This window comes from Taeniopygia guttata, chromosome 1A (assembly GCF_048771995.1).
Source record: "Taeniopygia guttata chromosome 1A, bTaeGut7.mat, whole genome shotgun sequence".
NCBI classification, from domain to species: domain Eukaryota; kingdom Metazoa; phylum Chordata; class Aves; order Passeriformes; family Estrildidae; genus Taeniopygia; species Taeniopygia guttata.
This window is the reverse complement of record NC_133025.1, coordinates 43,040,229-43,057,680: the sequence shown is the minus strand read 5'-3', so window position 1 is coordinate 43,057,680 and position 17,452 is coordinate 43,040,229. Positions and strand designations below refer to the sequence as shown.

Below are 17,452 nucleotides of genomic sequence, written 5' to 3'. Positions count from 1 at the left end.
ACTTAAGTATGGCTTTTTTGATGGACTCCTCACTGCCTCTTGTTGAAGCAGAGGCTGTCAGTAGTGCTCTGTTGTGGTCAAGTCAACTTCTTATTTGCTTTATTATCTGGCCACGATGCAAGTGCTGTACTTGAATAAGCTGTGGCATTCCTGATGTGATGGTGTCAGTAGGTTGTGGCATGTGAGCCATCAGACGTGGTTTGATTACCTGAAGAAGTTACTGTTTTATTTAAGCTGGTTTTGCTTAGCATATTTTATGGAGTCGGCTGCACGGTTTTTGCCCACTTTGGCTTTTTGTTTTTCCACTGACTTTTTGTCAGTTCCTTGGTCAGTACTTTCCACTTTTCAAGAGCTGGTTACAGCTTTTAACTTAATACACTATGTATTGAGTGTAGCACTTGAAATACAAATTCACTTGTTTCTAGCTGTTGCTGTTTCCTGTTGCTAAAGCTGTGTTTCTTTGTACTGTGGTTCAGTAATATCTGTAAGAGGTGAGGAACAAAGAAAGCAAATATATGTGTGGGGTTTTTTTCAGTTTGATCTTGTATTATATGAGAAAGCCTAGAAGCACTGAAAAAGTGGGGAGTTCTGTTAATAACTATAAACAATACTAGTATGAAAAGTTTAATGTCCTTGACTACTGAGAAGTCAACGAGCAAGCTGATTGTTTGCTGATGGAAAAGAATAGGTTGCGTTTGTAGCAAACACATTGAAAAAGCAACACAGCCAGGCTGTCACACCTCATTCAATCTCTGTCATTTCTGGGACAGCATTATAACAATGATAAAATGTTGTCAATGTCATCTTACGTAGCAGACATATGAAGCGTTGCTCAGTTTGCCTTATTTAATCTGTTAATGTTTAGTGGTATTGCTTGTGCTCAGTACTGTGGATAGTACATAGAACTGGGAAGAGTTCAAATAACTTTTGTTGGAAACAGTGTTGAAGAAGCTTGTGAGTTCAGGATTTTTGCTAGTGAATTCTCCTTAAACAAGGAGATAGGATGTGCTGCAAGGCCAGTGTTTAGTTACACTTTGTTAAGACCTGAAAAATTGTTACTTGGTTAACAAAAGCCTTGGTACCTTGCTTTAGATTTTACATGTAGTTTCTTTGCTAGCCCTCCTTCCACTGATACACCTATCAGCTGATGAAAATTGTAGTGAGTGCCTCTCTGTTCTCCTTGATTTTCCTTCCTCTCTGTCCTCCATGCAGTGAGAGTTGGTCTTTGTTTTTCAGTAACAAGCATTCACACTTGCAGTGTCCTGTTGTGGGGAAGGTTTCTTGCTACTTGCCTATAGCCTGATTTATGGCCATCTTCTTGAACAGTTCTCTGCAGTGCTCTTTTTCAAACTAGGGGTTGAAACCTATGATAACTGGTGAAAATGTCAGTGTAATACTTCCCCTACCCCCAAAGGTGTGATGAAGCCATGCTTTAAGATACAGTGGCCTATTCAGCTGCAGGAATAACCACCAAAATGTTGGCAAATACCTGTCCATGTATAGCCAACTTAACCAAACAAATACTGCATGAAAGTCACACACATCACAAAGGGCCCAAACTTGTTTCCCATCTTCCACGTATACAGTGGTGTCACTAACAAAAGCTGTGTGGTGGCTTCTGTTGTATTTTCTTTTCTTTGAAAGGAATGATACATTTCTAAACTGTGTCCTGCATTTTTTGACAGTCTCTGTTGGACGTTCAGAACATCTAAACAGTGAGTCAGTAGAAAGGCATAGTTTGAGACCTCCTGTCCTGTTTTTATCTGAGGCATCCAAAGCAACCACTGAATGATACCCCCGCAGCATTTAGAATATAGCGGCTGGTAATATCTGATGTCTTATCCACCATTGGGCTAAATCTAAGACAATTTTCAGACAGTTCTTTTGGGTAGTCTTCATAAATTTCCAGATGTTTGGAAGGAGTGCGTTTCTTGTCTAATACAGGCAAGATATGACGTTGATGTTTTCTGAATAGGCTTTTCATAGCAGAATTACAGAGAATGTAAATTGGCATAGTAGTTGTGCAAAAATGTGTGTTTTTAATGTCAGTCTTTAAAAAGACCACATTCTTTATATTTTTTTCCCCCAAATTGTCTCTTACTGTAGATGCAATCTTCTGTTTCTATGCATGTCCTTGGAATGTTGCAGACTGTTATGGCACAGAACATCATGTCAATGCTTTAAAGCTGATATTTTATTCTCTTTCAGTTGCTTCTCAAATTAGGTTTAGTGCCTGTTTTCACCTCAACAGTACTTGCCTGCTTTGCACATGAACAAAAATTATTGATAGAGTTGCATTAGTATATTAACTTCCTTCAACATCTGAACAGTATTAAGAGAATGAAAAATTAGAGATTGACTTGGCCATGGAATATGACTTTTCTTTAAGAAACAGAGATCCACCCAATTAGAATTTCTAACTGATGACAAAGTTGTGGTCTTGTAGGTTGTAGGACACAATTTTAGTCTTACTCATCAATAGCAGTAAAAACATAAGACAACTGAGCTAGAAATTGTGTTGGTTCTATCCTTCTCAGGAAGAATCCAGTGTCTTTTCTAGGAAGAAATAAATTCTACATTCTGGTTTAAAATACTATATAAATACATCTTTGCTCTCTTTGTCCAGAAGTTTAAATACTTAAAATTGAAATGGACTGCAGGTCTTAATTATACTGAACATGACCTTTTAACCTACTTTTCTAATGATTAAATAAAGATGTTATCTGAGAACGCCACTGTCATCTTACTGTTTACATAAACACAGCGGAAAGGGTTTTATCTGGTGAAAGACATGAAAAATGTCAGTTGTATTTTCTTTTTAGCAATATATAAAAGGAGTGACCTAATTTATTTATTCTTTAACTTAAAATAGGTCATGATTTTTTAAATCAATATGTAAGCATTCTGAAATAAATTATGAAATGTAGTCTTGTCCTTGCTGTCTAGGCAGACTGTTTAATCTGCTTCTGAGAACTTCCTGAGGATTCAGTTAATTGCTTTGATATATTTGGAAAATGCAATCTAGAAGCTACTTGATATATCTTTCAGCTCTGAAATATCACTTACGTTTCTCTCCACTGGCCCTAAATATGTAGTTTCTGATCTTCCATCATGTAAAATGTTTCAGACTTTAAATCACTCTGTAGCTGGAGAATATCTGGGTTTTAGCTTGGATTTACTGTTTGAGTGCTGATGAAGATGTGTATCTTGTATTGAGGAAAATTGTGGAGGTTCACCTGCAGTGGAAGAAACATGAATGGTGAGCTTACTTTCAGTTTTCTAAACATGCTGGACTCTATTCACAGCATACAGCTTATTGTACCAGTACAGCTGCATGAGAGTTGCTAATGGGTTCTTGAGAGATGGGCAAACATAGGTCATGGCCAGAAGGGGTTACAGCCCTGGGCTTCAATCACTGCTATTGGCTTTTTGTTATGCAGCTCACTGGAAACGGGCTGTAGCTGGGAGTGCTGGCCTGGTATTTCTGGAAGGTCAATGGTGAAACTTAGATACTCAAATCTATTTAAACTTAAAGCCTAGTAATTTGAATGCCAAGCATGTTAAAGTGCATCCTGGTTTTTGGTTTGGACTAAGCTGTCCTATAGCATGTATATAGTAAAACAGTCATGAATGTTTTCCTTCTGGTAAAGTATCAGTTATCCTGAAATGGTTCTGTAGGGTTGTGGTTGTTTGTTTGTTTCTTTGTGGTTTTTTTTTTTTTTTAAATCACAGTTCTTAAATGATTTCCAAGAATGGAAAACAGTGAAGCAGTAAAGTTACATGGGTCTCTAAGCTTGACTCGTGATGGAAGTGCTGGAATAAAAATACAGGATGTTGCAGAAGCTTTGTTTGTATCAGTAAGAGCAGCTCTGTGCTATATGAAGCTATTTGTGCTATATGGCTCTCTACCACACACAGCTGTAGATCATTAGCAATCATAGCATCCTAAATGGGACCACTTATTTAATTCTATGTAGTATTAAAATGGATTGACTACACTATGATCAGATATTGCTAGAAGGTGCTAAGGAAGCTGAGTTGCTATGGCGGTGACTTTAAAACCTAAATATTTCCCAGCTTCCTTGGATTCTAAGGACATGAGCACATCTGAATTCCATCCTGTAAAAAGTGTTTTGCCCGTGTGACTGTCCTTCAACTGTCCTCTGGCTTTAATTTGTGAAAAAGGAACATTGAGTAAAGTAAGCTGCGCTCTCACTCATTAATTAAGGCAAGATTTCATATTAGCTCTAAAAGACCATCTCATTAAAGCTCAGGGCAATAGGAGAGCAGTTGGCAGAAGAAGAGAGATTGAATACATCTATATGTAGGTGTCTGAGGTTCCCGTTACTGATGATGGAGCCCTGGGAGTTGTTATGCTGACCCTGCTTAAGGTATACACATCTGTTCAGTCAGGTGACTAGTTCTTGCTCTGTTAACTGTGTTGAATAGCTCTACATTGGTAGTGACTGGGGAGTAGACATCTACATGTAAATGTTGGATTTTTTTAAACCTCAGTTGGGAGCCTTCAGCTGATGAAAAAAAATCATTAAAAGCAAGACAATATTCTGAAAAGACTGAAATTTTCAAAATACTTCTTTACACAGCCAACCCCATCGCCCCTAGTCCTACAGATGTCATAAGGAAAAGACAGAAACCCAGAAGCCCTTCAGTCCTACACACTTATTTTCCAGTTACATGATTTTAAACTGGAAATAGTTTATGTGAGGATTAGGAGGACTCTGTGATAGCCTGCAGTTGATCTGGTTGTGCACTTGTCTACCCGTGGGTCTGTGCCCTGCTCTTGCTGGGCACTGTGTTTCAATGTTGTTGGCCAAAGTTCTTCCAATAGTTAATAGCTCTGTATATTATTTTAGTACAAAAAAACTCCCAAACCCCACGCTAGTTTTGTAGTGAGATTTTCCTTCTAGTGTTCCTTTTAGTATCCTGGCATACTTCCCAAAGAATGCTGTCTTATTGATTCATACAAATAATTATGTTACCAGAAAGAAAGAATTTACCTTGAATGGCTTTAAGGAGATAGAGAACTGAGAAGCTTAACTTTATCAAGCCTGAAAATAAATTTCAACTATTAGAGGAGATAAGTATTTTTTTGTTCTTTGGGCTTATTTGTAAGTCTATCTTGAGAAAGATAAGTAAAAAAATCTTCTAGTGCTTTCTAGAAGTCTGAGATCTTTAGTGAAATTTGGCATTATAACTCAAGCTGAGGCAAGATGTGTGTAGCAGTTTCTGTTCTGTTGTGAGCGAAACCCATGTGTTTTGGAGTCTTGGCACCGAGGAAGGCCTGTCCTACTGCAGACAGCATGGTACTCTGGTGGTGCTTGATGCTTGGCATGGCTCATGGGCCTCCTGAAAGAAGAATGTTTCCCTTGGGATCAGAAAATTGGGATTTGAAATTTAGTGTCTCACTCATTCTTGTTGGGATGCCTGGACTATTGGGTCAGGGGCTGTTTTGAGCAATAAGTTGTGTGCTGTCTCCTAGTTTGTTGTTTGTGCATGTATATTGGGGGTTTGGTTTAAATGCCTTTTTAAAGAAATTGTTCTGTCTGTGCATGGCTTCTGAAATTCTATGGTGATCTCAAGAACATTTTCCTGATAAAAACTAGTGCATGCAGTTCTTGTGGTTTATTTTTTGTTTTCTGTGAAACTGGCAGGCATCTGCAAAAAAATTGTGTTTTACTATTCTAAGGTAAAATACATTTTGTCTTTAGAATAGTAAAATACACTTTTGAACATATTTACAAAGTTAATCTCAAGATGATACTGAGAGATATTTTTTTTTGTATTTAATTTTAATTTTTTTAAGAGATAAAATTAGTGATCCACCACCAACCCAGTTTCCCAAACAAGATTGTCACTGGGAATCTTGGGATTCCTGGGAAGATCTTCCTGGGAAGATCCAGGAAACTTATACACTTCCACCTGTTACAGCCTGCTGCCAGAAGTATCCTGATGATTCTGATTTTCCTTCTGTAAAGACAACTGAATTAGTGCTGATGACATCAGAGTTGACACTGGATATTATCTGTCTGTGAGGTGCAGCTGGTTCCTGGATTCGTGCAGTTTGAGGCTCTGATGTATGAGTGGTAGTTGATTGTATCTGTAGGAGCTGGTGTTCCTGCCGTCCTCTGTACAGGACAGATGACATTTCCCATGACAAGGGCACCTTGTTGCCGGAGGGTGATGGCTCACTCTGTTACAGCCTGTATGTCAGACCTCCAGCAAAAGCTGCATTAGAAGGGGTGCACGTGAGAGCTGACTCCAGCAGTGACAGGACCCCCAAAACTGAGGCCAGCCACAATCATGACAGTGCTGGTGGAGAGCCTGAGGCTGGTGGGTGATCCTCACTTTATGCCTGCTTGTGTGAGAGGAAGGCAGTTTCTAAGAACAAGAGGAGGAGGTTTTGTCCATGTTTCCTCCCTCTGACAGTATGCCTGCCTCCCCAGAGCTCCCATCCACTCTGGAGGCTCACAACTGCAGCACATTCCCCTTTCTCAGCAGCTCTGCTCTGCCTCTGTCCCCTTGTCCTTGTGGACCTTGCCTTCAAATCTTCCTCCCTTGCCTGCCTGGGAAACCTTGGCTGTCTTTGCCCAATAATTGGGATGTACAATTGCTGTCCCCCTGGGCTAATTGCACATGTAATCTATTCTTTCCTCTTCTCTAGGGCTCCTATTTGCACAGAATAAACCCCAAGCACAGTAACCCCACAAAAAAACCCAAACAAACAAACAAAAAAAAACCCAAGCAAAAAAACAGATTTTGCTGTTTAAATGAAAAGAGATAAAGGGCAAAAGGAAGGAGAGGCCAGAGCAATTTTCTGCACTCATTCTTTCTAGACGCGCTTAATGGAACTATGAGGAACACATGCTTTTCTCCATGAGCAGCTTTTCTCTATGAACAGCAGACCTTCCCATCACTGGGAAGCTAAACACAACACTGAGAACTGCTTAGTAGAGTTTCATCCTGAAAGGATGCTGTTGCACTGTCATTGTATGAAAATGACTTATTTCTGTATAAAGCTTACTAGGAAAAAACCCACTCCTATATTTTGTGACCCCCTATAATTCATTGCCATTTGCTGTGTGCCAGGCAAGTACCTCTGGTTCTTGCACTCAAGAGTGACTCTCATTGGCATCCTATGCTAATTGTATCAGATAAACATTACTGGGAACCCAGTAGCTGAACAAATTTTCTGTACATATACTTATATATTAGTTAACGTGATTGAATCTGGAGTGAAACTGTGCTGATCAACTCTGCAAATAAATAAATGATTGTTAAGGTTGGATGCCTGTTTCCTGCTTAGGAAAGAGTACTCTGTTTTGTTTGGTGTAGTTGTGACAAAATTAATTTTCCATATGATATTTAGTGGACTTGACAAGCAACTGTATTTAGTAATTAATTTCTGAAACACTAAATAAATAATAGAAGTTATGAAGGCTCTGTTTAGAGCTTTGGCTACGTTTGAGTAGCTGAACACAATAGTTTTCCTTGGTTAAAACTGTGTAAATGTTGTTGAATTGTTAGTGACTCGTGAAACAAAATACTGTGAATGCCAAATTAATAAATGAATGCTATTTGTGGTTATCAACATACACATTCATTATGTTCACTTTGTCCTAATATTTAAATCTGTTAGCATCCAGATGCAAAGTTAAGAGCACAAAAGGGTCAAAAGTCTTCATGTGTCCTTCATAACTGGTATGTGAGCGTGTGCTAGATGAAGTGTGATAGTCCCATTTAGAGCAGTGCTCTCATCTTGGATACTGGAGGACCTTGGTTTAATGTTGGAGTACACTACAGTTTGTAGTGGCATAAGAAACATACAAGGATAACATATAAATGTAAAAATGCATATTTGAAACAAATTAAAGGGACAGGGGGCCTTAAAAAAGTTAAAGACAGGCACCCCACTTACATGATGTCCTTTTTACTCTGCTTGAATTACAGGGATTACAGGGAGTCTTTAATATGAGATGAGGTTTTTAGCTCTTACTCTGGGAATGTCTCAGTGTAGCTACTGTCATGGGCTGAAATTTGTATGGGAATTGGGCTCAGAGTTGGCATGATAACCACATGAGTGAGGAGCCAGCGTGTAGTCCTGCATTACACCAGATGTAATGAAAAATTAGGTGGATGGTACTTCTGGTAAGTGGCAGCTTGAACACTCCACAAATGTTTAGAGATACATAGAGAGGAACATAACACTGTTTCATTTGTGGGCTAATGGGTAGAATGAGGGCATTGATCTGCTAAATTTCCACTCTGGTAAGCTTGTAGTATATATGCTGGAAAGAAAATGGATGATTTCAGATTCTTAAGGCTGTAGAGATCTGATTTTCTTGATGTGGTATTTATCTGAATGGCACTTACCAATTAATTATATGAAAGGTAAAAAGTGATTCTTAGTTGTCAGCCCATATTACAATCAGTAGTTTCAATATGGATATAATTGGTTTATGAATAACTGTGCTTTAGAGTGGATCTTTATATCTCCTTTTTAAAGACCAAACTCCAGATACTACCTTCTATTTGGAATAAGAATGGGATTTTATGGGAAGTTGTATGGAAAATTGCTTTGTTGCAGGGAGGAAGGAATTGCAGAACAGTCCTTTTTGTTTTGCTAAATAAAATTTTGTTGCTAGTATGTAATACTGTTGGGGAAAAAAACTCACTGAATAATGGAACGTGCCTTTTGCAGACATTTTCTAACATTTTAATTGCAGAAACACTTATTGAGCATGAAAGAATTAGTATGAATCTTCGAAATTGCATTTACTACTTAAATGTGGAAACAAAATTTAATGTTCTGTGTAAAAATAAGATGGAAAAAAAAGGTATTTCATATTTTTGTTTGTTTGTTTTTCCTTTTTGAAATAGGGCTTTATTTGTCCTCTCTGTATGAAGTCTCATGGATCAGCAGAGGAGCTGTTCAAGCATTATGAAGCAGTTCATAATTCTGGCATTGATTCAACTCATGGAGGGGAAGGTCATCTGTCACCGGAAAGGTGAAACAGTACTTGTTTGTGCATGTGCTTTTGTGCCAGTGTTGAGCTGCTTCTAGTTACACTGAAGGTTTTATTAATTTGAATTTATGCAGTCAAGTATTTAAATGTTCAGGTCCCATTTCCAACTAGAATTCAAAGGCAGCTTGTAACTTATGTTGTCTGATACTGATCTAACAGTAAGTGAAAATCAGATACATGTGTTTATGATATTAAGCCACCTGTTTCTGATTCAGTAGACAATGCAGCATTACAGACCAGAATGATTTTTACAAGTGTGGCAGAAAAAATGTGGGTTTCTCTTAATTTCTAACATAGAACTGAAATACCATCATTGGAGAGTGGAGAGGACAACCCTAAAGATAGAGAAGAAACCAAATTTTGTCCCTGGTTAATTAGGGTACTTACTGGATAATTACAATATCAGTATTTGCCTGAATAGCTTACCTTATTACCTAGTTTTTGCAAATCTGAGAAGTTTCTATGTGTGCCAGTAATTCTCCTTCTGTGTTTCAGAAAGTCCATGCTGATCTTCAGAAATCTTAACTAGTTTATTTATTTATTTATTGGTCATAACTATATTATTGAATACATCCCTAGGGAGAATATCAGGTTGTTTCATTTTTGAAAACAGCGGTATGTAGAAGGAACTGATAATGTGAAACTTTCTCTAGAAATGTTTAACTGAGTAGTCTGAGTTGCTTTGGGAAGATTTTTCTTGGAGGTTTCCCCTGGCTTCCTGCTAATTTTTTTTCTGTTCTGTGCTTGTTTTGTGCTGCTGTAAATAGCAGTCCATGCTGCTGTTGGTTTGTACATAGGAGAGTCAGAGTGAGCAGCACAGAGGTACACAGCACGTGACCCTGTGGCTTCTGCTGATCCTGGGAAGTAAACAGTTGAAATGTTTTGTCACAACCAGAAATATGGCTCAAAATGACAAATAATTACATTGAAAGAAAGACATGCATTTATGTAACTAGCTCAAGAGAGGATGGCTCTTTGGTGAGAAAAGAGAGTGGAAGATAACATGGTTCAGTTGTTACCCAAATGCAGATCTGAGCAAAGCTGGCAAGCCAGTAGGAGCCAGCATTAGCAGAAGTCTTGGAAGACTCCTTCCTTGTGGATAGTTGCCTTCTCTCTCAGCTGCTGCATCAAAAGAAATCAAAATTGGGGCTTTATACAGGATAAAGTGATAGGGTACTAGTAAAGTCATATTGGGCTTCTGATGTGCATATTTATTCAGTAATGAATATTCTTTTTATGCCTGATTTAAGTCTTTTGGAGTAGTTCAACTTTGACCTGAAGTGATACTTTTGTAGGCTAATAGCATTCACGTGGGGAAATTACTTGTCATAACTATATTGTTTATATAGTTTATGAAATACTTATTTTTATGCCTGCAAATTTCCAAAGCCAGCCAGATATTGGCTGGTGAAATTTAGTTATTTTTCTCTGGCTCATGACAGTTTAAGGACAAGTAGTTTTGTTTTCTCTCACATAACTGAAAAAGTGGACAAGGTCAGGGAGTTTAGATGGAATAAAGGGAGTCTGGTGAGAGCCATTGTGTAACAAACACATGAGCTATATTTTCCTATTAGTGTGGCATTCTTTAATGCTACTCATTTGTGTGCATGCTTGAAAAAACTCATTCAACATAAATATGTTTTTCCAAGCCTTGGAATTCCATATTAAAGAAATATTGCAGCCTGCAGCAGGGAGCCACTCCACTTGCTCTCCATGTGTGAAGCTTATGTGTGATTCTTAGGACCAAGACTGGGAGGTGAAATTCCATATGTAGTAAATAGGACAAGTTAAGTACTGGGAATTACAGTTTCCTCTTCCTCCCACTCCCCAGTACACTATGATGAATATGTTCCGAGAGTAAATCATACAACTCACCCCAGTGTAATTCAGCAAGGCCATCAGTATGCAGTTCTAGGGTGGAGGCACTGGCTTTACAGGTGAGAAACAGAGTGGATGGAGTGAAAAGGCACTAAGGATTTTCCAGTTGGTAGGCTCAGATGTGTTGAGAGGAGGAAAGGATAGTCACATTGCTAGCAGAAAAGGAGCTTTGGTGAGGATTGGATGATGGGAAGAATAGCAAAGTTACAGTGCCTGCAGTGATCCCTTACACTAATGCCCCCAAAGCCCCGCACCCCCCCATGCATTTTCCACTGGTTAAACTAAATTCAGGTTTTATTTTAGAATGGTTGAGCAAGATTTTGTTGGGGATATCAAGGCAACTGCTGTAGAAGCCTCCTTACATTACAAACTGATTCCATTCTCCTCCCCTCCACCTTCCACTCTATTACAAACTTGCTTTATACAACTCAACCCTTCAATCTGTTGTGAAGACCAAAGCATATTAAATGCTTTGATATTGCAGGTCTTGTATATGTTCAGTTCAACTTCAGTACAGCTAACTGTTCCACCTGCTTTTTTATTTATAAACTTAGATCTGAGTCTTAGCTCATTTATTTACTTGTACTGATGAGAAAGTGACTCCCTCTTCTCCACCCACAACCAATGCACATGTTTTGGAATGCAGCTATACCTGCCTCAGTAAAGTTGTATTTGCAAACCTCCAGTAAATGTATCACACAGGCATAATAATGTGTGCATAACAAAATTTTCCTCTGAAAAAACATAGATCTCCCAATAGCCCATGTTTGTTTTGTCATTAAAATTGATGCACCTTGGAGTTCTTGCTCCACTGGTTCAAATGCATGTTTCACTTGCTACTTGATGACCCTGACCTGATGTTAATATGGTAATGTGGATTGAATTTATTCCTCACCAGTTTAGCTAAGGAATTACTTGCTTTGGTGGCTTCTTTTCTCCTAAGTATGAGATAATTTGAAAGAATATCTGTGGAGGAGGGGATAATGCACACCAGCAGCAATAAAATTGTATGGTATAAAACTGAGAGGTTTTGTTGGCACTGGTACCCTCATGTATAGATTCTGTGTAACCCTTAGTGTTGCCACTGTACAAACAATAAGAAAGGATATTTTTGCATTATTTTAATAACCTTTGTATTCTTGATTTGGAGTGGCTGTATCTCTGTAATGCAACATTATCCTTGTGTGTATAGTTGTGCAACTCTGTAAGGAGAGCTGTGATTTTAAAGGGTTCTGTATCAATCAATTACTAACAGTTCTAGCCTTGGATCATGTGTTCTTGCGTGGCTGGAGGCTTGAGCATGAAATTTGAGAATTTAAAATTCTAAGGCTTTAAATATTCAGACCATTAAGTGAATATGTCTGTGGGGCATACCAAATTGCTGTGTGGATTAAAAATTATGTAACTGCATTTTTCAGGGTTAAGATAGCATGCTGTTGCTTAGCAGTGTTCCTTTACATGATATTGAAAGTGAAGGAGAAGAAACCTGTCCTTTTTGTACGAAGGCATGCAAACCAGTTAAATGTCATTCTGAACTCATGTGGTTGAGCTGATGTACTGATTCAGATTTAGATTCTGTTTCCATTAGACTTTTTTTCATATCTATTTCTTTACTTATCCATTTAATATGTTTAGCATTTTTCAGGAGTTGTGCAAGGTGATATTAATCTTGTTTGTTACAAGTTTAAAAAAAAACCCTAAAAATAAATATTTATCAATAAGTAAGTTTTATTTATGTAGTACATGGCTATCAGTCCAATTACTTAACCCACCTTACAATTTGTATGTAATTGACAAACTATAACCCCTATGTATTCATTTTCTCCACTCTGTGGATATATTTATTCAGAGATGAAGTATCACTGCTCCGACAAGAAGTCCAAGACTTGCAAGCTTCACTGAAGGTTGGAAATGTATTTTACTTGCACTTGGTTCTTTGTTTCAAATTGAAGTGTTCCACTGTCTTAAGCAACTAAATTTATAGTCTCTCTCCCCATCTCCTTTTTTTTTTTGTTATCATTTTCCCCCTCAGGAGGAGAGATGGTATTCAGAAGAGCTGAAGAAAGAACTAGAGAAATTGCAGGGGCAGCGGCAGCAAGTAATTGCTTTAAAATACTTGAAGCAGGTTTATCGTCAGCATTGACATTGAAGATTAAACCTTTTTTGTAAGGCACGTGGCCTGATTTAGTTAGTTCTGTAATTTAAATATTGGCGTGTTCTTGCAAACAAAGCTAGTTATCTCTACACAATGTAACTGTGTATGTAAATGTAAAGAACAAAGTCAGACTAGATACTACTATCCATTCCATACTACTTACTACAAGTTCACCTTAGACTTTTCCTTCTGTTGAGCTTATTCAGAACTCAGTTTATTAAAGAAATTAAATTGAACATGGTGCTTCATCTTTTATGAGAAAAGGCTGTGGAGTCTTTCTTGTAAGAAGGTTTGGAAAACAGCAGTGGTAGTTCATAGGTGTCCAGCTGAGCTCAAAAAATCATGCAAGGCAAATTGTAGTGTGTTGTGTCCTAAAGGAAGCCCTTGCTTTTTTTATTACTATGAGTTGCTTAGATTCAGGATAGTTAAAAACCTCTGAAATTGCTTTCTGACAAAGCTCCCTCTCAGGATGTACTTATTGATGTCTAACCTCTGTTTTTAGGACAGATTTCTGTAGTGAGGAAAGGGAGGGGGAAGGCATTCTTACTGGAGCCTTATGAGTGAAAACCTTGTTAATGTAGCAATATATGAAATGAAAAGTCATCTTGGCCTTTTCCAGGCTTCCAAATACAACTGTTTGAATTCAGGTATTTTTATTCTGCTGTGCAGTATTTGAGCACAGAATTCTTTGTTTCCCTGTCTTTTCCAAAAAAATGGATGAACTTTGGAAGTAGTAGTTTTTATTGCTACTATCTAATGCTGCATTTATTTTGTTTTCTTAAGGAATCTAAATCTGATGGATTGACAACAGCTACGTCTACAGGTGGCTAACATTTTATTATATTAATTTCTGCACAGCTTTGGAATTTATTTTGGTTTAGCTTTTAGGTTAATTAGCACTTCTGGTAAAATAAAGAGCTAGAAAGCTAGAATGTTACAATTGTTGGCAAAAAAGATGCATTTTAAGATCTATTAAGAGCTATTTATGTTTAGCAGTAGTCTTGGGAAATGTTCCAGAGGCTCAGGGTTTGAAATTTTTAGAAGCAAAACAGGAGTACTGAATCTGAAAGCAGTTCTCTTGAGGCATTTTGAACACTTCTTTAATAATTTCATATATTCAAGCAGTCAGATATATACTATAGCACTATCCTATATAAGCTATAAAATATAGCATTTTTCAGTGATGGTTTTATGTAATGTTTTTCTGTGCTCATTGCTAGCAAAGAAAACAGTGAATATTTTTTTTTTTCTGTTTGAAGACCCATTATTTTTGCTCTGTTTTTCTCCATGAGGCTCTCATAGAATAAAATTTTCCCTATTTAAACATAAACTATATGACTGGTATTGGTTAAAGCTTTTAATTACAGTTCGGGGCTTGGAGTTCAACATCATGTTGCAGTGATCTGAAGAGCTATTTGTGACCAATGAAAACCAATATGTATTTAATCCTGCAGAGTGCTCAACTAGTGACCCTGACAACATGCTTGCAGATATTTAACTTCAGTAAAGTCATTCACTTTACTAAGATGATTAGATGTTAAGGGATTTTGGATTACATATTCACATCTCATGGTTAGTTATGAACATGAAGAACTGTATTGTCCTGATTCTTCTAGAAAATAATACTGTTCTTTTTATGGAAATAGAATCATTAGAACGGCAACTAGAAGAGATCCAAGTAGAAAATTTTAACATTAAGCAAATGAAAGACTTATTTGAGCAAAAAGCAGCACAACTGGCCACTGAAATTGTGGGTAAGTGTATTAGAATGAGATCAGATTCTCTTCTTTACTTGTGCAATTTGTGAAAGGGATCATTTATTCAACTTCTTTCTTATTAGATCTTAAATCAAAGTATGATGAAGAAATCAGCCTTCGGGAAGGTGCAGAACAGAAAGTGACAAATCTGAGACAAGAACTGCAGAAAGAGAGAAGTACAGTAGAAGACTTAAAGACAGAACTGGTATTCACATCGCATTAATGTTTTTGTTGTTTTCAAGTCACATTAATGTTTTTGTTGTTTTCAGGTCAAGGGAGGTGTTTATTTAAATGCTTGTAAACACAGTTTTAAAGCAGTGAAACTCTGTTGAACTTGAAGATATCTGCTTGTGGGCTGAAAAAGTTCAGAGTACCATTGTTTTTGATCAACATTTTCAGTGATTTTACAATTAGAAATTTTATTTTGTTTCTGACATACACTAAAATTCACGCTGCATTATGTTATAGTCTTCTTGTTTGATGCTCTGCCTTTCAGCATTTCTGCAGTGTGTTATGCATATCGATGTGCTGCACAGACCTGAACTTGGAGTGTGCCATTGCTGACTTCCACAGCTATCTTTATGTCACTCTTTTTCCATGAGGTGTTATGCTCTGACTGTCCTTGGGCAGCTGGATTTTTAAGAAGTGCTCAGAGAGGTGTTGTGTGACATGGTGGCTGAAAAACTGGCAGCTGTCATCATCATGCCTATGTTAATCTTGTCCCTCTTTTGCTTGGCTGATAATACCAATGTGTGTGTATTCCAGAATTTGGCCTCCTGATGACTTTTATATTCAGCCATGGCTCCAGGGAGCAATCCCAGTGACTCAGCACGTTGGGCAACTTCTAAAGCTGTAATGCAAGGAACTTCCTAGTTTATCACTCAGCTACTGTTTAGACTCTGGAGGAAAGTAGGACTTGTTTATCCCCCTTCTTCCCTGTAGCTGACTGCCCTTAAGGGCCCTATTGGACCTGCCCAAATGCTGGACCTATCCATTCCTCCCTATTCAGTTGCTTCTTTTCTTGTCTTTTCCTTATAATTTATTCTATTCCTTTTCTCTTTTAAAGATGCCAACACTCATTTTCTCTGCTTTCTTTAGTTCTCCTAGTTGCCATCCCTCTCCTTTCCCTCCATACTGTTTCATGCTGAGGGATGTTATGGTGCTTGAGATGCAATTACCGACAGATTTTACTTGTGGCTTTAGTGTGAGCCGTATCTGACAGAATCTTCAAGACACTGCCTTCAACTGCCCTTTTGTTTTGTCTGTGGTGATTTTCTGGAATAATTCTTGAAGACAGGGGCAGTATCCTGTATCTAGCCATCTACCTACATAAAAGTTACACAAATTAAATCTTTGAGACAATTTTCCTTTTGTCAGATTTGGTTGAAATCAATCAGCAAGATCAAAATTTAGCAGTCAAAAACCAAAAATTAGCCCTTAAATACTGTTTTCTTTGGGAATTATAAGCACTTCTCTGTGCTTTTGGGGTTTTTCTGGGGAGGTTTTTATCTCTTTTTTTTTTTTTTTTTTTTTTTTTTTTTGATTAAACCTAGCTGTAGTACTGTTTATGTCACCTTGTCTATAAATGGATGATTTGATAGATTTTTAGAAATTACATTGACACTGGAAGCCATTGTGATGTTGCTCACTGCTCACAACTTTTCAGCTACAAAGGCCTGGTGTGGAAGATGTGGCTGTCCTGAAAAAGGAGCTGGTCCAAGTTCAAACACTGATGGATAAAATGACCCTGGAACGTGAAAGAGAATCTGAAAAGCTGAAAGATGAGTGCAAGCACTTGCAGGCTGAGCAGGCTAACTCTGAGGTATAATAATCATGCATAATAATCATACATAAAAATGTGGTTTATAGCTTTGCTGTGGTTATCGTATGAAAATGGAAAATAAGAATTAATCATAATGAAAAAGCATTCTTCTTAATTAAATCTTCTCAATTCTTCAAATGTTTTGGTTATTCTGCTCTTCTGTCAGTTATGACTTCCACTATACAAGCAGAGGAAGAGAGATGCAGCATCTCAGATTTGCATCTTTAAGAAGACTCTACTCCTCAAACTGTCTCAAACAGCTCCTGGCTAGAACACAATTTTGCTACGTGTTATCCATAAGAAAATAAGAACTGGAAGTCCTTCATTGGCATAGTGGCTGCAGTGCTTGACATAAATGTTTGACCATGTTTCATCTCAGCTTTGCTCTTCAAGAACACATCAAGGACTGAAAGTTTAAAGTAGTTTTTACACCATCCTTGGCTGGTTTTACAGCCTGGCTGAGGATACACATATTAATATTGGCTTTCAAAGTGAATATCTTTAAAATAAGGTAAATGCTCAGTATGGGTGAAAATAACAAAAATCGTATTAGCCCTATATGAGCATCTTCAAATACTACAGGAGAGGGATGTGAAGAATAGTATAGTGTACAATTGTCACCTAAATCTGTTGGGTGTTTATACCTTTTTTCAGAGCTGTATCTGAAACTGGCATCTACATGTTTCACATGAATATTTATACTGAGGGGTTCCTTTCATCATTAGTTTTTCACTACAGTGGCTCCTGCATAGTGAATGTGTTATGAAAACAGCTGCACTGCTTTGGAGCTAAGCAT

The 17,452-nt window shown here is 37.6% G+C and overlaps 1 protein-coding gene across 3 annotated transcripts in view; it reads left to right on the top strand.

Moving 5' to 3' along the window:
* The window catches only part of EEA1 (early endosome antigen 1), a 65,866-nt gene that overhangs the window by 11,621 nt on the left and 36,793 nt on the right, over positions 1-17,452 (top strand). For 2 of the 3 annotated variants that reach the window (XM_030261213.4, XM_030261231.4), the window contains 7 exons: positions 8,899-9,026; positions 12,772-12,826; positions 12,955-13,020; positions 13,861-13,900; positions 14,724-14,831; positions 14,918-15,039; positions 16,501-16,656. In XM_030261213.4, coding sequence (XP_030117073.2) covers positions 8,899-9,026; positions 12,772-12,826; positions 12,955-13,020; positions 13,861-13,900; positions 14,724-14,831; positions 14,918-15,039; positions 16,501-16,656 — 675 coding nt within the window. Of the gene's footprint in view, positions 1-8,898; positions 9,027-12,771; positions 12,827-12,954; positions 13,093-13,860; positions 13,901-14,723; positions 14,832-14,917; positions 15,040-16,500; positions 16,657-17,452 lie in introns of those variants that run through there. The other variant, XM_032746247.3, reaches the window with a different exon arrangement.